The sequence below is a fragment of the Vulpes vulpes genome, chromosome 3, assembly GCF_048418805.1.
Source record: "Vulpes vulpes isolate BD-2025 chromosome 3, VulVul3, whole genome shotgun sequence".
NCBI lineage: Eukaryota > Metazoa > Chordata > Mammalia > Carnivora > Canidae > Vulpes > Vulpes vulpes.
Window position 1 is genome coordinate 137817915 of NC_132782.1, and position 23581 is coordinate 137841495.

General features: G+C 40.8%; 1 protein-coding gene across 4 annotated transcripts in view; it reads left to right on the plus strand.

The window, feature by feature from the left end:
* The window catches only part of MCOLN2 (mucolipin TRP cation channel 2), a 51952-nt gene that overhangs the window by 4800 nt on the left and 23571 nt on the right, over positions 1-23581 (plus strand). For 3 of the 4 annotated variants that reach the window (XM_072754719.1, XM_072754720.1, XM_072754718.1), the window contains exons 2-6: positions 11705-11864; positions 17670-17843; positions 19837-19990; positions 23262-23337; positions 23443-23539. In XM_072754719.1, coding sequence (XP_072610820.1) covers positions 11705-11864; positions 17670-17843; positions 19837-19990; positions 23262-23337; positions 23443-23539 — 661 coding nt within the window. Of the gene's footprint in view, positions 1-695; positions 905-11704; positions 11865-17669; positions 17844-19836; positions 19991-23261; positions 23338-23442; positions 23540-23581 lie in introns of those variants that run through there. The other variant, XM_072754717.1, reaches the window with a different exon arrangement.

Here is a 23581-nt window from a genome sequence, read left to right on the forward strand (position 1 = left end):
TTCAGATTACATATAACACAATTTTAAGATATTACCAAGATTTTTTTTTCTGGTTTATGCACTTCCAAACTTTTAAGATGTTTGCATACAGATATTAATGTTGACATTTTTGGAAAGAGGAGGACTTGATCGATGGATGTGAGAATTGAGGAAAAGGAGGAATCAAAGTATGGCTCTGGAGCTCAAATTCCTACACTTTATTGCACATTAGAATCACCTGAAAAGCTTATCAGAAATCTTGATGCTCAGCTCATAACTGGGCACCAATTAAATTGGATTGTCTAGGGGCTGGAAGCCAGGCACTGAAACCTTTTTTTTTTTTTTAAGATTTTATTTTTATTTATTCATGAGAGACACATACAGAGAGAGGCAGAGACACAGGCAGAGGGAGAAGCAGACTCCCTGCAGGGAGCCTGGTGTGGGACTCTACCCCAGGATTACAACCTGAGCCAAAGGCAGATGCTCAACCACTCACCCACCCAGGTACTCGACACTGAAACCTTTTAAAAATCCCCAAGTGCTTCTACTGTGCAGCCAAGGTGGAGAATCACTGGTGGAGGGAGTGATTACAGCTGAAACATGTAGATAAATGTGTGCTATCCCTGCCTTGAGTAGTTGGGTGGAGAGAGGGGTGGGGAGCTGGTTGAGAAATTTATTAGACATGAGGGTGGAGTTTCAAGGAAGAGGTTGGATAAGGGAGTCTGTTCAAGAGAGAGATTTGCTGGAGTGGCAGATGTGAAAGTCCACATCATGTGGGTAGTATTTAAAGCCACAGGACTGGGCAAAGTCTTCTAGAAGGGAGGACTGAGGATGGAAGATCCCTCGGCTGTGTCCTGAGACACTCTGGCACCTGAAATTGGATGGAAGAGGAGTCAGCAAAGGAGACTGGGAAATGCCCAGTGAGGTAGGCAGAAGAACCAGGGAAGAGAGGTGTCCTAGAAGCAGAGAAGAGGTTGTCCGAGGAATGTAGTGGTCAGCTGTGTCAAATGCTGCCAAGCCACTAAACTGTAGCCTGAGAAGTCCCTATGGGAATCTGCTGCAGGACAGGGTTCACTCTGAGGGTCCCACTGGGGTGGAACATGTAGAAACCAGATGTGTGCTCTAGAGAATTGGAAGCACAGATAGACTCTGAGGAAAGTAAATGTTGGATTTGTTCCATTAGATGGCTTTACTTGTTTTTTCCTTCTCATTTTGATAACGTGACCATTTAGAAGTCTCCCGAATTTATGGACTAGGATGCTACGGTCTGCTAAATATCACACATCTCTAAATAAGTGAAATTATTTCTGAAATACTAGTTTATTCAAACATAACGTCTTTTTCTCCATTCCTGATTATCTTACAGGCCATTACTCAAGAAATATTTAATTCCAAAAAAAAAAAAGAAATATTTAATTCCTGTATAAGGAAGAAATACCCGAGGGGGTCAGTAAATTGGATTCTTTGGGGGCAGGTTGTAATCTGAGGGTCCTTCGTTGCCTCATTCTTATGATAAGGAGATGGGAACAGGTGATCTCTAAGGTAGAGGATGTCAAACTGGGTGCACATTAGAATAACCTGGGAGCTTTTTAAAAGCCCTGATGTCCAGGCTGCACCCACACTAAGGAGGCCAGAATCTCTGTAGGTGGAAGATGGGCTTCAGTGGTTTTCCAGTACCCAGTGGGCCTCAGTGTTCAGCCAAGTCTGTAGACAGTAGCCCTGCGATCCTGGCCAGAGCTTATATTGAATTATCCTATTCTTGGGTGTTAATATATTATATATATTCCCCACGCTCAACAAGCTCAGAATGGGGAGGAATGGATACTGGGTGGGCAACCAGCAGTGTCTCAAAATTTACCTTCCAGGCTTCCTGCCACAGGAAGGAATTGATGGAAACTCCATAAAAATGAGGGAGCAAAGGAATTCCAGGAGATGTGAAATCCAATTTGGGAAGCAGGTGAAGGCAATTCCCAAATCGATGGCCCCAAATAGGAATTAGGAAGCAGGTTGGATGGAGCCGGAGGATGAGGCTCCAGGAATGAGGCGAAGGAAGAGGCTGACAAGTTGCCCGACTTGTTTGACTGTATTGAACGGAGCTGGGAGGTTCAGCCAGTTTGCTGAGAGATACCTGGTTGGTAGGTTGAAAACTAAGCAAATAGGGAAAAAGGCAATTAACGCCCAAACCTTCTTTTTAGAAGAAACAATAAGAAAAAGTTGGGGGGGGTGGCACCTGGCAGGAGAGCATGCCACTCTTAATCTCAAGGTTGTTAGTTCAAACCTCATGTTGGGCATACAGCCTACTTTAATTTATAAATTCATATATATATATATATATATATATAACCTTTTTTAAAAAGATTTATTTATATATGAGAGAGAGAGAAAGAGAGAGGCAGAGACACAGGCAGAGGGAGAAGCAGGCTCCATGCCAGGAGCCCAATGCGGGACTCGATCCCGGGACTCCAGGATCGCGCCCTGGACCAAAGGCAGGCGCCAAACTGCTGAGCCACCCAGGGATCCCCTATATATAACTTTTTAAAGACTTTATTTACTTATTTGACAGAGGAGAGCACAAGCACGGGAGTGGCAGGCAAAGGGAGAGGGAGAAGCAGGCTCCCTGCTGAGCAGGGAGTCCCATGCGGGGCTGGATCCCAGGACCCGGGGATCATAACCCAACCCAAGCTGAAGATGGACTGAGACACCAGGCACCCGGGCATAGGGCCTATTTAAAAAAAAAAAAAAAAAAAAGTAAAATCACAGTGTACTAGTGGCCTGTGAAAAGTATTTGCTATTTACTTAGTAAATTCTGAATGGTAATTTATCCAGAAGTTTTATTAAAATTTTATTGAGATTATGAGTGGGGAGGTGAAATGTGTATGTTTGCTGGTGGGGTTGCAGATGTAAGAGCTAAAATCATCTTTTCCAGGGGAGGATATAAATTGGTAATATCTGAAAGAGGAATAAGTAGTGGGATGGCATTGTTTAGAAATACTAAAGTAAATATCTCAAGAAAACCATGAAAGAAGTTGCCTCTAAAGAGTGAAAATCAGATGTGGTCTTTGTTATAGTTCCTTCAAAATTATGTACATGATTAAGTGTGAGGAGAAAAAGATGACTTTGGGGAGGTAGGTGCGACCAGGTGATGCAGAGCTCCGCAGATGAGAGTTCCCTGAAGCTCCCTGTCCTCTGGGACTAGTAAGAGAGAATTTTGGATTAGGAAAACCCTTCTGTTCTAGCACCACCGCATCAGTACAAGATACCTCAGCAGTGCTATCTGTCGGGAGCTGGGGGAACAAACACCAATTTCTCCCAAACTAAGGAGTTCATAATGTCAGTGGGGAGAACAAAAGAACAACCACATCTAAGGTGTGGTTGGAGCTCTGAAACACTAGAGAAGTAGTCCCAAACATGTTTGATAACTGACCGCATCAATTAAAAGAAGATCCACTGGCTCTGAATGTATATTTATATATTATATGTAGAACTATATATACTATAAAACACATAAAATGCTTTATACTATAGATGGTGAAATACTTTTTTTGTAAGGGGGGAGGGGCAGAGGGAGAGAGAGAATCCTAAGCAGACTCCATGCCCAGCTCGAGCTCACAACCCTGAGATCATGACCTGAGCCAAAATCAAGAGCCAGATGCTTAATTGACATATTAAATGGACATATTAAAGGGTGAGATGGGGGATGCCTGGGTGGCTCAGTTGCTTAAGCATCTGCCTTCGGCTCAGGTCATGAGTCCAGGGTCCTGGGATCAAGCCCCACGTTGTGCTCCAGGCCTCAGCATAAAGCCTACCTCTCTCTCCCGCTGCCCACTGACCCTGGCTTGTGCTCTCTCCCTTGCTATCTCTCTCTCAAATAAATAAAATCTTTATCAAGAAAAGGATGAGATAGATAAGGATATTAAAATGAATTGCTAAATGCAGTGACTTTACAGCATTCTGATTTCATATTGTCCTTACCTAATAACTTGGGGTACAACACGTAATACTTAGGAACAGATTAGCAATCGCAGATTTAGCCAGTATTTTAAATAGTTTTCTTGATAAATGTTTCTTTATTCCAACTGCTTTTCAGATCAGATCTGCTTGGCATCGTTTTTAAACTCACGGCAAACAAAGTTTACACTAGGAGAATATTAACGTTCTCCTAGTGTAACTTAGGAGATGTTAACTTAGTTAACAGTGAGTCTCATTTTTCGAAAGAATCTTCACGCCTTTTGCCCACCTTGTGAGGGTTGATCAAACTGGATTGTGTACTCCAAAAATGCTCAAATGCGCCCATATAAACCTTTAGTGGTAGGACTATGCTGAAAATCAGTGAGGCCATCACCATCAAGTCACTACTTTGGGCACTTGCTTTCCCGCCCCCCCCCCCCCCCCCCACGATATGTTGCACACCTACGTGGGACACAGGCATCCGGCATTCTGACCAAGTGAAGGCAGCTTAGGTATAATAGATAATAATCCCTATATTAAACCTTGGAAACCGTAACTTCTCTCTCTGCTAAGTTAGTACAGTTGAAAGGCCTAACCTTTTCTTCTCGCGTACCAGTGAATGGTCTTACATACCCCCTTGCACGCACACACATATACATACACACACCCCTCTGGGAGGCCAGTGCAGTAGAAAACAGTCTTTCATGCCTCTTGTTGATTAGGGTAAGGATCATGCAGGCTGAAAACCTAGCACTCTGGGCTGGTTAGCTTATTTGCTGAGCTGATTGTGCTAATAGGAACAAGGTACCATCATTGAAATTAGTGCGCCCATTTTTCTGAGGCAAAGGTCAGAAGCCTTCACAGGTTCCCATAAAGGGTGATGACCCCTGTGAGATTAAGAATTGCTGGTAACTTGTTTTTCTTTTGTGTGTTTTTTTTTTTTTAAAACATCAAGCTTTCATAGACTTTCTTAGTCATGGATTTGTTAAAGCTGGAATTGCCCTTGGTCACATGATAGCCTTAAAATTAGCTGACATGACACAGTCCTGATTATCTGAGGGAAGAGTAGGTTTTCTCATAATCTAAAGTAGCTTTGTTGTGCTTCCTTTCTGACTTCTCCTGGTAGTAGTAAGGCTCAGGCTTCTCTCTTTCCTGAGTCCTATTTACTTTTCCATTCCAGCATCTCTACCTTTTATTTAGTACATGGTATGGGGGTGAATTTCTGTTGTATTCCAGATCTTGTTTTAATGCTCACCAATACTGTGCTTTTTCCCCTCTGATATTTTGGTCTTTAGCAGTGCTGTTTATTAAGCTTATATAATCCAGATCATCATGCACTTCCTATAGTTTAGTGAAACATAAATAATTCTTGATTATTTTATTATATAAGAATAATTATGATTATTCTTACTTATTTTGTGAAATTTCAATTTCACGACTATGCTGCAGTTGATCGGTCAGATTTAGATCCTCATCGATTTCTCTTCCTTCATTGTTTTATGGTGCAATTTCTCTTCCCCTGTCCCGAATTGTGTTATGAGTTAGCCGCTCTCTGCCCTTTTCTCAACCTGTTGATGATTTTCATCATTTGTGATAGAACTTGCAGTGCTTTTCCTGCTGACTTAAGTCTTGCTTATAAAGTTGTGATCGCAACTTCAGGCCTCCTGTGCCAAACACCCAGCCTGGTGCTCAGCACAGGAGGGTGTGGGATGAGTATGTGTCAAATGCAGGGATGTTTTAGTTGTGGGATATTCTTGCCCCCCCCTTTTTTTTAAGTTTTTCTCCTTTTTCATTTTGCACTGTTTGTTTCACACCCTTGTATTTTTGTTATAGGACGTCCAGTTGTATGTGTGTATGTATTTTTTTAATTGTGTGTGTGTGTGTGTGTATTTTAATACCCTTCACTGACCAGGGAAATAGGGTAGATCTACAAATTGGGAAGAGGGTGACAAGAAAGAACCCTCAGAAAAGTAATTTTAGAAAACTTAAGCATTTACATTATCCTTGAGATTCCAGAATTTTTTTTAAGATTTTCTTTGTTTATTCATGAGAGACACAGAGGGAGAGGCAGAGACACAAGCAGAGGGAGAAGCAGGCTCCCCGTGGGGAGGCTGATATGGGACTCGATCCCAGGACCTTGGGATCACACCCTAAGCTGAAGGCAAATGCTCAACCACTGAGCCACCCAGGTGCCCCAAGATTCCAGAATTCTTGAACCAAAATTTCATTACCTTTTCTTCCAAACTTTAGATGTTATTTATTTATTTATTTTTTTTTGGTAAAGATTTTTTTGTTTTAGAGGGGAGGAGGGGCAGAAGGAGAGGGAGAGAGAAATCTCACAAACACTGCCTGCTGAGCACAGAGCCCAATGTGAGGCTTGATCTCACAGCCCTGAGACCATGACCGGAGCCAAAATCAAAAGTCAGAATGCTCAACTGAATGAGCTACCCAGATGCCCCATATGTTATTTCTAAATTTAAGTTGGACTTATTAAAAATAGCCATCTTGGGCAGCCCTGGTGGCTCAGCAGTTTAGTGCCGCCTTCAGTCCAGGGCATGATCTTGGAGACCTGGGATCGAGTCCCACGTCAGGCTCCCTGCATGGAGTCTGCTTCTCCCTCTGCCTGTGTCTCTGCCCCCGGCCCCCGCCGTCTCTCATGAATAAATAAATAAAATCTTTAAAAAAAACCCAGCCATCTTATTACATAACTTTATTATTCACATTAGGTTTTTTTTTTCTGTATTTCTATTGATTACATTTGATTAGTACTATCCTTTATTTTACCGGGTGGGTCCTGTATTCTTCAGGGGAAAGGTTTTCATACTAGCTTTTCCATTTTTCTGTTTTTCCTTTACAGTGCTAGAAGTATTGCAGCTGTTCTATAAGTGGAAAAACTTCTGTGTGGATAGACTTCTGTAAATAATTTAACAGAATAAGTGACCTGGTATTTTTTATCTCTGAAATTTTTTTTCATCTATGAATTATCTTAATAAGGTTTCTTACAGTAATGTTAACATTAGTTACCCTTTTTTGAACATTTAGTGGACATATAGTCAAAGAAACCAGCACCTGAAAGAATTATTTGAAGCCACTTGAAGCAGTTGGGGCACTGTCTTCTCTCTGTTCCTGGGGTGCTCGATGCATATTTCAATTATAGCACGGAACACATTTTATCGTACCTTTATGTATTCATCTCTCTCCTTTCCACTGGATTGAGCTCCTGGAAGGCAGGAAAATGTCTCTGGCAGAGCTGGGCTCGCAAGCTGTTCACTAAGTATTTGACCTAATGCCCTGTTTCACACCACTGTTTTCAAGAAAACCATCTCTTCTTTCTTCCGTATGGTTTTTCTCACACTAGAGGCCAAGGCAGGAGTTTCCATGCCATGTTTTGAGGGTTCTATCACAACTTTTCAGATGGCTTTTTCCTCTTATTAAATGGAAAAAATAGCATGAGTCATCAGGATGACTACATTAGCAACACGGGTCTGCTAAAGTGATGGTGGTTAACTAAATTTAGTACTGCTCAAACATGCCCACGACGATTCTTCTGGCATGTTCTCGGGGTTCTGAAGGTTCACATTGGAGGATGTTGCTGTCAGGCACAGCCAAGAGAGCACGTTCTTCTGGGAAGTGCCATCCTTGATGCTTATTGTCAGGTGCCCCCATGGCACGTCCCCCCTGTGGCTTTTGGTGAGGTTTCCCCTCTGACTCAGTGAGCCCCTCTGTCAGAGTCAGGCCTGTTTCCACAGTGCTCTTGGCACTCAGGGACAGCATTCGCTGAGCTCTCAGGTAACATGGGAACATGCACTCACGAGTCTCTCTCCTACTGAATGCTAAGCATCTGTGATTCGGGGAGGCCCTGGTGTTCGGGTCCCGAGCCCCCAACTCAGCCTCAGCACGGCACTCAGCAGGGTGGCCGATCTCACCCAGACCTAAGTAGCCTGGATGCAGTGAGCACATTTCAAGGGTCTCCTCATTCTTTTGAGAGGAGACTGACATGGTCATTGACTTTTCATTTCTAAACTAATTTTTTGTTTTTCGCAAGTTACACATATTTCTTCTAGATATTTTTCCCTGTTCTTGCCTTTCAATATGCTGAGCCTGATGGTCTTCAACCCATGTTGGATTCCCATATACCCGGCCCTGTTTCTAGGCCCTGTTTCTAAGTGGACTGCTCCACGTTCCTGGGCTTCCTCACATGCTTAGTTTGTGATCAGTAGGTTCTTCAGGTTACTCGTATAGTGCCCGAGTGCTAGGATGAACCTCGGGAGAGGTCTGTGAGTTCGCTAGGAGACGAAGAGCTGTTGTCAGTCGGGAACCCCCTGAACCAAGCTGGTTCTTGGTTTGATTTCTCTGGCTTGTCGGGGTGTGAGGCTCCAAGGAATGTGTCATGGGCATCATTTCTCAGGATGGGCCTATTTTTAAATTTTCTTTGTCTCTTCTTTGATCTAAACTGCTCTGGCCTTCTCTGTAGGCTCTAAGTTTGGGGACAGGAGTTTTGATGCACAGTACTTTTTCTGAGAGGGTGGCTCTTTGGAACTCCCATCTAAATTTGAGGAGGATCTTCTTTCAGATCTTGGAGGGGCTTTGGGCCTTCAGTCCTGGCTCTCTCATTCCCCTTTCCTGGGGCTGCAGACTGAAGCTTAAGTGGGCTTGAATAGCAATGGGCCCCCACTCCTCCAGGGTCCCCCCAAGACTAGACTGGGAGTTCCTTACTCTTAAATTTTTAAGTGTTCTTTTTATTTTTTTAAAGATTTTCTTTATTTATTTATGAGAGACCCAGAGAGAGAGAGAGAGAGAGAGAGAGAGGCAGAGACACAGGCAGAGGGAGAAGCAGGCTCCATGCAGGGAGCCTGACACGGGACTTGATCCCGGGTCTCCAGGTTCAGGCCCCTGGCTGAAGGCGGTGCTAAACCACTGAGCCACTCGGGCTGCCCTTTAAGTGTTCTTAAAAACATCTTTATTATAAGTTTTTTTTAATTGGAATATATCTGATGTATAGCATTGTACAAATTTAAGGTGTGCAGCATGTTGAGTTGATACATTTATATATTATAATAGGATGGCCTCTGTAACAATAGTTAACTCCTCTGTCACCTCACAGGATTACCATTTCTTTTTCGAGGTGGGAATAATTAAGATCTAGTTTCTTAGCAAGTTTGATATTTATAATACAACATTATTGTATATATTCACTATATGGTGCATTAGAGCTCTAGGACATCTTGGTCTATTTTTCACTCCTCAGGTACTTTCTCTACCTGCCCCCCAAAAGACGTATACGTTTATCCAGCATCTGTCTTCTTTCTTTTCTTTTTCTTTCCCTTTCTTTCTAACTGCCCTCTTTCCTTTCCCCTTCTTCCTTCCTTCCTACTTTCCTTCCTTCCTTCTTTCCTCCCAGCAGGAAAATTCTAAATAACCTAGCCTACTAATTCTGGAAATAGGAGATCTAAAAATCAATTTAAAGATAGAAAATTATTAACTAAGTATAAGTCTTAAATAGTCTTAAAATAGTCTTTCCCTTTTAGTCTTCTTATGTATGTATGTATGTATGTATGTAGGCTCCACCCAACATGGGGCTTGAACTCATGACCCTAAGATCAAGCATTGCATGCTCTACTAACGAGCCAGGCAGGCACCGTCACCCCCCTTAGTCTTCTTTGAAACTTGTTAGGGTAGATAATATAGATCTGAAGTCAATATAAACGTAGGTCATTTAGATATTTCAGGTGAAACGATGCCCCCAAATGACCCCCAATTAATGAAACTTCCCTAGAAATGGATACCTTGAATGATTGGCTGAAATTAGTAAAATTTATTCATTAAATTTATCATCAAGACACTTCCTATTGTAAGAAACAGAAGACTAATTTAAACTAGCATAAGCCCCAAGTAGTATTTATTAGCTCACATTGCAAGTCTTGGCACAAATGGCTTCAGGCACAGCTGGACCCAGGAACTCAAGTATTGTCATTAAGCTTAGTGTCTATCTTCTATCTGTTCTGTGTTAGTTCCACTCTCTGCATGTTCTTTTATGATGGCAAGGTGACTTCCACAAACTCGAGACTTACAGCCTTTGCTTTAAGTCTGTGATCTCCAGGGATCCCTGGGTGGCGCAGCGGTTTGGCGCCTGCCTTTGGCCCAGGGCGCGATCCTGGAGACCCGGGATCGAATCCCACGTCGGGCTCCCGGTGCATGGAGCCTGCTTCTCCCTCTGCCTGTGTCTCTGCCTCTCTCTCTATCTCTCTGTGACTATCATAAATAAATAAAAATTAAAAAAAAAAAAATTAAAAAAAAAAAAAAAGTCTGTGATCTCCAAACTTTGTTGATTATGTATCCAATGATACAAGTTAAGTGCATGTTCTCAATGTGTGTATATTTATTTATAAATTATGCATGATTATATACCACTGTTATTCTATATGTTATATTAATAATTAGTAGAGTTCAGTTTCTTTTTTTAAGATAAAGAATACAATAGGGGCATCTGGCTGGCTCAGGCAGTAGAGTATGCAACCCTTGATCTTGGTGTAGTAAGTCTGAGCCCCCTGTTGGACATAGAGTTTATTTAAAATAAAAAATTAAAGTATAAAACTCATTTCTAAGAAAAGATAAAGAATAAAATAGAAATACTAATACTTTCTGTACTGCCAATGGATTGTTTTGCACACTCCAATTTGGTGATGACTTAGTAGGACATTTCTCCCAACAGATATTATCACAGTCTTGGGACCACAGCTCATTGCTTCTTTTTGGCCTAGCTTGCATCACATGCCCATTCCTGAGTCCAGACCCCTCAAAATAGTAAAGGCAAACATTACCATTGTAAAGCGACACAAATATTTGACTAGGCGTAAATAGATACTATTTTGACTTCCTGAAGGTATTTGCATTTTGAACCTTATTATCATTGTTATATTATTAAAAAGGGACATAGGGATCCCTGGGTGGCGCAGCGGTTTGGCGCCTGCCTTTGGCCCAGGGCGCGATCCTGGAGACCCGGGATCGAATCCCACATCGGGCTCCCGGTGCATGGAGCCTGCTTCTTCCTCCGCCTGTGTCTCTGCCTCTCTCTCTCTCTCTGTGACTATCATAAATAAATAAAAAAATTAAAAAAAAATAAAAAAAAATAAAAAGGGACATAATCATTCAGTACATTATAGAACATGGATTCTCTGTTTTCATAGCAATTTAATTCAAGTTTCTGTGATTTCATATCTGGTGTATCATAAAAGTATCCCATCTAGTTTTTGTTATTGAATATTAACAATATTCCAGTGACAGGTGAATTCTATATGTTAAGATGTAGGATGATGAGTCTTGCAAATAAAATCCTATTCTTAAAAATTTTGACAATGGCCCTTTGGAACTAAATGAATAACTATGTGGAAAGGCAAGTGATAGAGGGTCCTGAATAATTTTCAGATTTCTTTTTTTAAATTTTTTTAAATTTTTATTTATTTATGATAGTCACAGAGAGAGAGAGAGAGAGGCAGAGACCTAGGCAGAGGGAGAAGCAGGCTCCATGCACCGGGAGCCTGATGTGGGATTCGATCCCGGGTCTCCAGGATCGCGCCCTGGGCCAAAGGCAGGCGCCAAACCGCTGCGCCACCCAGGGATCCCAATTTTCAGATTTCTAAAGAGAAAAAGAGGTCACTGGTTGGAGACAGAATTTTGCTTGTAAGAATGGATAAAAAACATGAACAGGAAGTTTTATTCAGAAACTCTCTGATGAACGAGATATTCTGTTTATTTAAAAATTGGTCTTCTGTGGCAGAAATGCAATGGCTCATCTTGATTCTGACACGAAAGAAGAATGTCTGAGGGAAGACCTGAAGTTTTACTTCATGAACCCTTGTGAAAAATACCGAGCCAGACACCAGATTCCATGGAAGCTGGGATTGCAGATTTTGAAGATAGTCATGGTTACCACACAGGTAATTCATATTGTCAGTTTGCTTCTTTGTTTTTTTTCCTTACCCCAAGATGAAACTATTTTCATTTTTCCGCTCTTGACTTTTGCTCTGAAAAGTCCACACTCAAGTTCATAAAACTGTAAATTTATGTTGACTCTGGAGGGTGATGGTGGGTTGAAGTTCAGTTTCGATAATGACCTTGTTTTAGTAAGGGATTATGAGGTCATCTTTCCACGGGTTCTGTAAATAGAGATAAATAGTAGGTCTGTATATAATAAGGAATTTGATATGGGGGGGGGTGGAGTTCTATATCTGAATAAAACACATAGCCTGGCAAGAGGGGTTCAATCCCAAGTGATTATGTTCTTGAAATTTCTCATCTTTATTCAAATACACTTTTGAAAATGCATTTTTGACTGTTTTGACTTGAGTCTTGACAATGCTGTTTCCCTTGCAGCAGTAGCTAAGGCGGTAAGTAAATACTTACCATTGGGCTTATTAGGGGCATACAAGGGCTACATTGGGATCTTTTGTTGAATTTCATATTGTCAAGACTTTATCCCCGTATCACAACAGCCATCAGAGTTGTCATCTAGTTTTTGAGACTGTGGCTTTGAACCGGTTTCAGGGAGGCTCCTCTGTAGGTAACTACACTTGAAATGTGTGCCCTTTTAAAGACACTACCGATTTGGGGTATTTGGCTCCTTTGGCAAATAATCATTCTGATATCAATGTAAAGATGTTATTTCTGGAACACAAAAATAAATACCTTTCTACAAATACTTTTGTATAGTTTTAGAAATGAGAGGAGGTTCCTGTTGTAACTGAAGTTACATCTTTACTCTGATCATAAAGAGATCTTTTCATTGTATGTTATGCTTTCCAGTACACCAAGCTTTAGGGTGACCAAGTTGCTTTAAAAGAAACAACAAAGTTTGAAAAAAACCAATAAAGTTGAGATACAGGGCTCCTGTTAAATGTGCATGCCTGGGTTTTTTCATTTAAAAATATTTTCATTTAAAAAATAAATAAATAAAAATAAAAATATTTTCATTTTAATTCTTGGCTTTGAAGTTTTAATTTTGGCATCCTATAAAGTAGGTACATTGTTAGTATTACTTGGAAGGAGGAGAAATGATGTCCCCTTTATCATTTGGTTAATTTTATTTTATTTTATTTATTTATTTTCATTTGGTTAATTTTAATTGTTTTCTAATTTCTTCTCTGGCCAAAACAGCTTTCATTCAGCTTGCTTCTTGATCTATTAATGTTACTACAACTCCACCTTATCTAGGCATAGAACATTGTGATTTTGACTTACCTTCTTTGTCCTGATATCTACTAAATCTTGTGGATTCTTCCTACAAAACTGTCTACTTATGTTTTGCCATACTCACTATCTTTTCTCTCTAGCTCAGACTCTTATCTCATTCATTTCAAATATGTATGAAGCACCTCCCTGCTGTGTATCCTGCTGGGAATACAGCTGGGAATGCATCACTGCAGCAGAGATGTAGCATAACATATGCCGTAGCATTTGCCATATGCAAGGCACAGGTGCTTTTTGCATGTTCGTTCATTTCATCCTCAGAGCAACCCTGTGTGACGGGTCAGTTTTTGCTCCCCTCTTGTGGATGAGGAAACGGGGCCAAAGAGAATACATAGTTTTCTTATGGCCATTCAGTTGATAAGGGGTAGAGTCAGATTGGAGCCCGCTGGTCTGGCTCTAGAGTCTCTGATTCTCAGATTGGTTTTATTCTAGACAGGAGTCCTGTCCTCATTTTGCAGTCTTGGGAATACAGACAAGTTAACTAGGCTCCTTCCTAGTTTTCTGATGCTTACCTTCTTTATCCACATACATACCAGTGCCTTCAGTGCTAATATCAAATGAATTTTTCTTAGAATGCTTTCATTGGGTTACTCTCCTCAGAAAATTTTGTGGTACCCATTTTTCCCACAGAAGAGAATCTTGACTGTGTAGCTTGAAATTCAGATTCCCACAGTCTCCTTGGACTTGCCTTTCCTTTTTTTTTTTTTTTTTTTAATTTATTTATGATAGTCACACAGAGAGAGAGAGAGAGAGAGGCAGAGACACAGGCAGAGGGAGAAGCAGGCTCCATGCTCCGGGAGCCTGATGTGGGATTCGATCCCGGGTCTCCAGGATTGCGCCCTGGGCCAAAGGCAAGCACCAAGCCGCTGTGCCACCCAGAGATCCCTGGACTTGCCTTTCCAATGGGTCTTCAGCTACTGTTTCCTCCCCAGATCCCAGCCAGCTGGATGCACCCAGTGATTCTCATCCCTGCCCTGTTTGTAACACCAAGTCCAGAGTGATTCTTTTTCTCTATCATCTTGCAGATGCCACTGGAAGTCCCCCTACAGTCTTGCCTGACCACTCACCACGTGGTTTTCCTGGGTACCTAGTATCTGTTGCTTTCTATGTCACTGCTTTTAATAGACTATTCCTGAGAAATGATCATTTACTTTACGTGTAGATGTACCCTGTCTCCCCTAGCAAAGTTGAGAGGGATTAAGCTCTTATTCTGCTGGAGGACCATTCTAATAAGTTTTGCTACATGGATGATATCTAATTGGAGCAGATTTCTTGAATACCTTTCCTTCCTTCGGATACCACTTGTACCTCCCCCTGTTTTTCTGTCTCTTAGCACTCCATTCCCAAGTCTAATGGGATAGGTGGCATTTTATCAGGGTTGATGAAGAGGAAACTTTAAAAAAAAAAAGACATTCCTACTCTGCGTTCTGCAGTAATGTATAATTTTGAGAGAGGTGTCCACATTCTTTTGCCAGTTCTACTCTTTCCTTCTCATATTCTTTGTTCATTATTTTGACAGGATCCTGTTTTTACCTGGTACAGAATATTTTCTCCTACACCGATTTCATAATCAGGTCTTACCTTCACAATCTTTGCCAGGCTGCGCTTCACTATTTTTCTATCATCATAGTCTTGGTAAATCTTAAGATCTAGTTAGTGGGGCAGGAGTACATTTTTCTGTCACCCATTTGACCAAACCCATCATCTCCTTTCTCTTGCTCCATGGAGAGTGTTTGGTTCTGCCATCGCAAGAAGGGCATTTATGATCTCCTCCCTAGGGTTTCTCTTCTCTACTAACATATGCTTTGAAAATCCCAACCCTGACCTGATGATGCTGGATCTCAGCTTGTTCTATGAATAATGGAATGGAGTAAATTTCCTCTTCCTGATGCCAGATGGGGGTGGTTCCAAACAGAGTTTACACCTTCATGTTGTGTCATTCTCCAGGTTGAGTTGATGAGCTTTGAGTTTTAAGTTAAATAAGGTGGTAGCTTAAAATATCAGTAGTTAAAATGCTACTTTCTTGGTCAAGATATCCATTCCTCATTCAGATTGTGTGTGTGTGTGTGTATGTGTGTGCGTTTTATTTCAAGTTTGAGTGTGGGAGGAATGGGTCGACTATCCCCGCTTCTAGATTTAAGTTGGCAGCATCTCTGTTTGAGAGATAGTGTGGCCAGGTGGTCAAGAGAAGGGATATGTAATCTAAATAGACCCCACACTGATATTTTCTAGCTGTTCCAACCTGAATAAGTTCCCTGACTTCAGGTTGCACATGTATAAAATGGGACTATATTCATCAACAGATTTAGTATTTGACTCTGGCATTGTGATAGACGCTATTCCAGTTCCTGAATAGTGGGGGGAAAATTCCTGTCTTTGTCGAGTCCAGTGAATATCCCCTTCATAGGGTATTATGAATTATATTTTTAAAAAATTGTAAATTTTAGGCATAGTCCCTGGCACTCAGTAGATAAGAGCTGTTATTCAACACCATGCAACTTGATCTTGCCCACATCATATCCCAGCCCAGGACAGAGTAAGCACTCAGAAGACTTTGATTGAAGAACTTAATTCACATGCATGTATACCAGGTTTTTCTTTTTCATTTGTGTATCAGTATTTTACAGGACCTTGAAACAATCATGTATGTATTAATTCCCTGGTTTACTTTTGGCTTTCAAAAAACAACCTGACCTTTTCTGGCATCTACAGGCACCATTGAAAGATGTTATGTGCTTAGAAAAACCTTTAGCTTCCAGTTGCTTGATTTCTAGCACAGGTTAGATGATGTGTGGTTTCTTATCTGATACTTTCCTTAGACTAGCTGGGTTTTAACAATTGCTCAATCCTTTGGCTTGGTATTTGAGGAATGTGACCTGGTGAGGCTCAGATGCTAAGGAGTGTCAATTAAGTACATTCTCAAACAGTAGTTGCAATTCTGGAAAGCTAGCATCTAAATTCTTTTCTATAAGAAGAGTCCCAAAGGCAGATTCTCCAAGAGAGGGAAATTGTTATAGCACAATAAAGTGACTTTGGAGTTAGACCTGACTTTCATTCTAGCTACATGACTTAGGGCAATTAAATGGGGCTAAATCTCAGTTTTCACATGTGTAAATTGGAGATAACCGTAGTGACCTCACCTTAGAGTTTTAGTAATGGAGATGGTGCTTGTAATGCAGTTTAGTAAGCACCTGGAGTATAATAGTTGCTGAAAAATGGTAGCTATTATTTTTAATTATTCAGCCTTTTCAAAAAGTCAGACAAGAAAGCTAAAAAATATAAATCACTAGAAAGTAGTATATATATTTGCATATGCAGATTAATGTGTTTTCATCTGAAAGGTTCGTTAGTTGATGTCTGGTTCAGTGCCATGCAGTCTCTCATATCCAACTGTGGAGTGACAGCAAATAGCAGAATGCCACAGTCATCTAGTTGGACTTGCTGATTTCACACATGAAGAAACAAGAGTCCCAAATTGCTTTAGGGACCTAGTGGGATGAAGATCTACGGCAAGATTTTTGGACTTTTATTGTCTTTTAAAGTAGATGAGATAAAGTAGGCAGATGGGGAGGGCTTATAAAGGTTTGACTTGTCTTCCGCCATTCATGTGTGTGGGTGCGCACATGTGCATGTGTGCATGAGAGAGAGAGAGAAAGAGAGTGAAAGATTGTTGGTGTGTGTATAATTTCCCGGGGTGGGGGGGTTGGTAAAATTTAGTGCCTGCTAATTTTCCCCCCATATTGGATTCCAAAATGGGCAGAATGAATACATTGCCCCCTAGTGAAGAGAGCCCTTGGTGCCAAATCTTGGACGAGGATACAGCGTGAGGGAGAAAAAGTAGGAGTTTTGTCACAAGAAGGTGGGTGCGTGCGGACAGTGAATGGGTTTGAACTCAGAGGGGTAAAGCAAACCCTGCTATTCTTTCTGGTGCTTTGATGCTATAGATCTTGCAGCGAGATCTCTAAGGTGTAAATCTTATATAAGAGTTCTTGCAGAGCTGGAATAATTGAATTCCTTTGACAACTATTACCTCTCAGATAGAGTAAGTATTATATAGTCCACTTTTCAAAAACATTCTTAAAAGCCACATATAAAGCCTCGTTGTGATTTTAAAAAATAATTGCAATTTCTAAATGTTAATCAACAAAAAAATGACATTACTTTATTGAGTACATCAGTTTTTAAAGCAATTAATTTGAAATCCAAATATGCAATAAATGGATTCCGACTTCACTGATTTGGATTTCTCCTCCTTCATTCAAGATCAGTAAGGTTGGTAGTCACTGGGAGTGGTAATTTCCTCTAATTTTACGCTATTTTGACTTGCCTATGTAGCTTAATGAGTGTATTCTTTTCTGGGACTTGTATTTTGACATTAATGTGGTTAGTAAACACTTGCTGATATTTATAGGCAGGAGTTGATGATAATATGAATGCATTTGCCTGCCCTGGTAAACGGTAAAATTCACATCTTCGTATTTGATTTTCTTTTCTAGCTTGTTCGTTTTGGTTTAAGTAACCAGATGGTAGTTGCTTTCAAAGAAGAGAACACTGTTGCTTTTAAGCACTTGTTTTTAAAAGGATACTCTGGCACGGATGAAGATGACTATAGTTACAGTGTCTATACTCAAGAGGATGCCTATGAGAGCATCTTTTTTGCTATCAATCAGGCAAGTGTTTTGTTATGAATGATTGACACTTGACTTTGTTGTTTTAGCCTATTTTGCCTATTTAAGTTTTTTCTTAAAGATTTATATTTATCCCTTTATACCCACTACTTTTGGGAGATTACCCAAGTTCAAACAGCTGAGAGTGGATTTATACTCTCAGAAGGTTTGATGAATGAGATATCGAATCTAAGATTGCAGAGTTTCAATTTTAATGTCTTAGCATTAATAAACCTAGCTGAATATTAGGAATATGGAATAGGGTATGATATACTCGTATCTAAGTAAGTATTGAAAAACCACACTGATAGGCCTGAAGAAAGCATTTAGGGGAGGGAAATTGTTATTCATATTTTTTCTTTTCTCATTCATTCAATAAATATTTGGGTGCCTACTATATACGAGGTATTCTAGATACTGGGAATGTATCATGAATAAAATGAACAAAAGCCTTGTTCCCATAGAACTTCATTCTAGAGATGAGAACCAGACCAATGAAAAAAAGTGAAATGTATAGCATTGAATGCTAGCTCCCTCAAAACACCACCAAGAAAACGTGTTAATAAGCAAAACTGAGCTTATTACTTTCAGAGGTAAGGGAGATGCTCCCTTGACCATTCTTATTAGTTCCTTGGGTGAAAAGGGCACAGTCCAATACCGATTTTGAGGTGTAAGCTAGACTGGTTTTTCAGCATGAGGGGAGCTCAATTAGAATTGGGTAAAGATATGATATCATAGTTTTGGATTGGTGGACACAGCAAGGTGAGGGTTTGTGGGGAGATGGGCTTGGTTTCAAAGAGTCTTGCATTTATTAGACTAAATCTTCAGATTGATTGTCTAAATCAGTTGTTGTAGATGTTCCTGAAATGAACAATAGAGTTATTTGTAACTGTTATGTTCCTGGGCAAAAGTTTCCTAGAATAGGGGTACCTCGGTGGCTCAGTTGGTTGTGTCCAGCTCTTGATTTTCTGCTTAGGTCATGATCTCATCTCAGGGTCATGAGATCCAGCCCCATTTGGGCTCTGCAGTAAGGGTGGAGCCTGCTTAGGATTCCACCCCCCAACTCTCTCTCTCTCTCTCTCAAAAAAAAAAAAAGTTTCCTGGAATAGTAAAGTCATGTTAATGAAGGTGGGAGTTAGTAAAGCCCTCTTAGCCCTGTTAGTGCAGATAGGCGAATGGTAAAGTCATGTTTATGTAAGTAAATACCAGTTGTGTTAGTGTGAGCTGTGAGGTATGGACGGCTTGAGTCTTCAGTGGTGTGTCTGCCAGTGATGGCTGCCATGAAATAGAGCTGGGGAGGAGACTGGCAGTGCCTGGTGGAGCCTGTGCACTGGTGATGGATGCTTGCAACTTGCACTGGGTAGTAAGGGAAGGCATCACTGAAGTGGTAATATTTGACTCAAGACCTGAAGGAGTGAACCTAGCAGATGGAACGTGGGGTTCCAGGCAGGGGGTACAGCAAAGGCCCCGGTGGGAATGTGCCAGGCAAGCTCCAGGAGCCAGCTGGGGACCAGTGTGGCCTTGGAAGGTGGCACTTGGAGCCAGGAGACAGTGGTGTACTGTGAGGTTAGACAGGTGGGAGTGTCTGTTAGCACGTCATCTACTGTAGTTCCAAGTTCCGTGAGGCAGTGTGTTTCCTGCCCACCCATGAGAAAATTACCTTGTGGTATATTACACGGGTAAGTTCTATTGAGGGATCTGACACAAAGTTTAAAATAGCTATAAGTGTATTCCATATGCTGTAACTTCTTTTTTTTTTTAAGATTTTATTTATTTATTCATGAGAGACACAGAGAGAGAGGCAGAGACATAGGCAGAGGGAGAAGCAGGCTGTCTATGGGGAGCCTGATGTGGGACTCGATTCCAGGACCCTGGGACCACAACCTGAGCTGAAGGCAGACGCTTAACCACTGAGCCACCCAGGTGCCCCTTACGCTGTAACTTCTGATGAAACTCTTAAAAGCTCATACGATTTTTATTTAACTATTTTGAATAGTATCATCAGCTAAAGAACATATCCCTGGGGACACTCGGTTACGGAGAAAATGAAGACAATAGAACTGGCTTGAAAGTCTGTAAGCAGCATTATAAGAAAGGGGCCATGTTTCCTTCTAATGACACACTGAACATTGACAGCGACATTGAAGTAGGTAATGCACTTTCATTATATGCCTTTATCATCTTCTGTGGTAAGAGCAAACATCCCTTCATGTGCTGACAACCCAAATAGAATGATTTTGCTTCTTGTGACAGCTAACTTAATTGAGGTTGAACATATGCCTGCAAAGGCTTTTCTCTCAGGGAACTGTGGGTCTACCACGATAGGACCAGGGAACATTTGTGGAACGTCTTGGTATAACTCAAGACTTTTGGGGGTTGAGGTAAATGTACAGGTGTTTCCTGTTTGTTGAGGTTTGTCCCTCCATGAGGAAGCAATTAGGCTTTGGGGGGAAAAAAGAGTCTAATTATATATGAAATAATGTATGTTGAAATGCTTGGTACTCTTGCTATTAATGCAAGAGTTAACTACATTAATGCTCTTCAAAGATGAATTGTACTCAGCAATTCATTTTCTCTTTTAGGAGGTTGCTTAGCAAGAAGTTAGAATCTAATCAGGTAGAATTCTCTTGTGCAACTCTGTTAAGAATTTGAAAACACATTACATGTAAGTGCAAACTAGTTGACTTAAGGCTCTGGAAGTTTTGTCATTCATTTAGCAAATCTCTAGTGTATAACTAGCATGCCCAAGGCACTTCCTGTTTTATATACTGGGGTTATGAACTGTGAAGATTAATTAGTCATGACTCCTCAAGAAACAGTTCAGGAGCAGGGGTTCTAGTATCCATGTGGGATGGTTTTATTAAGAAGAGAGCATTGCATAGTTCGTTTGACCATATTTTCTAGCATTCAATTTAAAGATGCTTTGTTAAAATAATAGAAGAATACATCTGTAAAACAGAGGTTCCAAGTCTGTTTCCACAGGCTGCCTATTGAGAATCTCTTCGTGAGTAAAATGTGTCCCATACTCTTGACTCTGAAACCAGCAGCCCATCAGCCAAGCACCATGAAAAGCCTCAGGTTTCTTTTAGTCATCTAAGTATCAGCAGCCTGGTGCTGTGTCCAACAGCCTTGAAATACCCCTTGTCCTGTGTGACTTAATTAGATGCATCTTACAACTATTTTCCAGTGATTCTTATGTTGTTTTCCTCAATTGATTTTTCTTGGAAGATGAGTGAAAGAGACACGGCCAAAGTCAGTGTCAGTGGCTACGTAGGCAGGAGTAGGACTGGCAGTGCCAGAGAGTGGAATTTATTACCTGACTCCTGTGCAGTGGTGTCCTTGTCTGTTTTCCTTCTATCAGAATATGGAATCATTTTCACCAAAGCAGAAGAAGTTGGTTATGAATTTTACTTTATTTTAAGAAAGACTATTTTAGCAAGTTATTTGTATTTTTGACTTATGAAATATAACTTGTCAAAGAGAACCTTTTGACATATCTATCTACTCAAGAGATGTAAAGAATATTCTTAAAATACTTGATACTAGATCTTAGACCTTCTTTTTTCAGATATATTGGAGACAGCCTGCACATGATAGGAATAGGAATTGAGCTGGACTTCATTGGTGAGGCATTAGAGTTTATGTAAGTGAATGAGCAGACGCTGTTCTAGATTACCTATCCGTGACTTTTGCATCATCTTTACCATTGAGAGGGTCATCCTTTGGTGTGTAAATGCAGCCATCCCCCTCCATGCCTGCTTCCTTGGGGGGGTCTCTATTCATTGCACAGTCTTTGCATGACTGATTGTGTAGATCAAGCTAAGGGTTTCCCTTAAATCATGCTGTGGGCATTTCATGCCTCTAAGACCTATAGCTTTAGAGGCTATCCTCATTGGGGGAACTGTTATAAATCCTGCTTTTTAAAATGTCTTTACGACATTTAGATGGCTATCATTCTAATAGTGTGTGTTTCTTTTTCTGTAACACAGATTTTGAATATGTTCCTTCTCTTTTCAGAATATAGCCACTTAAATAAATGTAAATGTTTTATTTTCTTTTACTTTGTCTTCAAATAAGAGTGTAAGAGGTAGAAGGACCCTAAATATCATCAGTTTGGCTTTTACTTTACAGTTGAGGAAGTTGATGCTTAGTCAGGCTAGGTGGCTAAGCCAAGGTCATGTACCGATGTAGTGACGGGAGGTCTTTGCTGCTCCAGGCCCAGTGGGAGAAGACATTTAAAGGACTGGCTATCAAGTCTACCAATTTTCTCAAACACCTCCTGAGTACTAGGCACTGCCCTAGGCCCTGATTTTTAGGTTTCAAAGGCAGCACGAAGGGGCAGCCACAGTGTGGGCGAGAGTCAGCCCAGGCTGGCTTCCCACCAGTTCTGTGTCAGGGCTCTGTGACCTTGAAAGCCATTCACTGTTTCTAGCCTGTTTCCTGCCAAGGTGTTGAGCTACCCAATGAAGAGACTATTTTTATGTGAGGCTCTTGGAATGATTTTATAGTTTACACCTCGTAATTTGTTTTTACTTGAATAAAACCTCAATTTCTTTCTTTCTTTTTTTATTTTGAAGAAGCATCAGACTTTACAGAAAAGTTGCAAAATAGCACAAAGATTTCCTTGTCTACCCTTCATCTAAATTTTCCAAAGTCTAACATTTTACCACATTTTAAAAATCATTTTTCCAATGTATAAATATTTCTCCTGAAACATATGAGAATAAAGTGCAGGCATAATGTCTCTTGACCTCTAAATACTTCAGTGTACATTTCCCCCAAACAGGAACATTGTCCTACAAAACCACCATACAGTGCTTAAAAGCATGAAGGAACATGGATACAGAACTGTAATTTACAAACCCAATTCACATTTCATCCATTGTCCTGTTCTTTATAGAAAAAGAAAACTGCCTGCCCGGACTGCCACCTCCCTGCCCCGCCCCATGCCCCCTCCATGCACCCCTTGCCACCTCCCTGGTCCAAGATCACATAATGCATTTAATTGTCAGGTCAGTTTAATCTCCTTTAATCTGGAGCAAAATAAAATTCCTTAGCCTTTTTTTTTTTTTAATGACCTTGACATTTTAAAAGAGTAGAGTGTTCCTCACTCAGGTTTTCCTGTGTCTTGTTTATGACTTGATTGAGGTTATGTATTTGGGCAGGAATACCACACAAGTGGTACGTTATTTCAGGAGGTGCCTGATGTCTGTTCATCCCATTCCTGGTGATGTTAACTGTGATTGTGGCATCTCCAGGTCCTTCCCTGTCAAGTCACTGGTCTCGTTACAATGAATCTGGATTTTGTGGGAAGATACTTTGGAACTTTTAAGTGTCCTGCTTCTCAGCACACCTGTACCACTGCTTTTTAGCATCTGATTATTGCCTGAAACAATCCTTCTTGTTGTTTCATTGCCCTAGATTGTGTTCACTTAGACCTCTCCAAGGACCCTCAGGACTGGAAGAACTTGTCATTCTTCAGACTGGAATTTTACCGGTAAATAAGTTTTTAAGTTTCATTTCCCAAGAGACAGGGATGGGAGAAAGCAGAGGAGGATAGGAAGACGCTGACAATTTATACCTTGTAATGTTTTTTGTTCAGGCTCTTAGAAGTTGAAATTTCCTTTCGCCTCAAAGGCATCGACCTACAGACCATTCATTCCCGAGAGTTACCAGACTGTTACGTCTTTCAGAATACGGTAAGTGTCTTGTCTTACTACAGCTGGTTTTTATTATTTTTC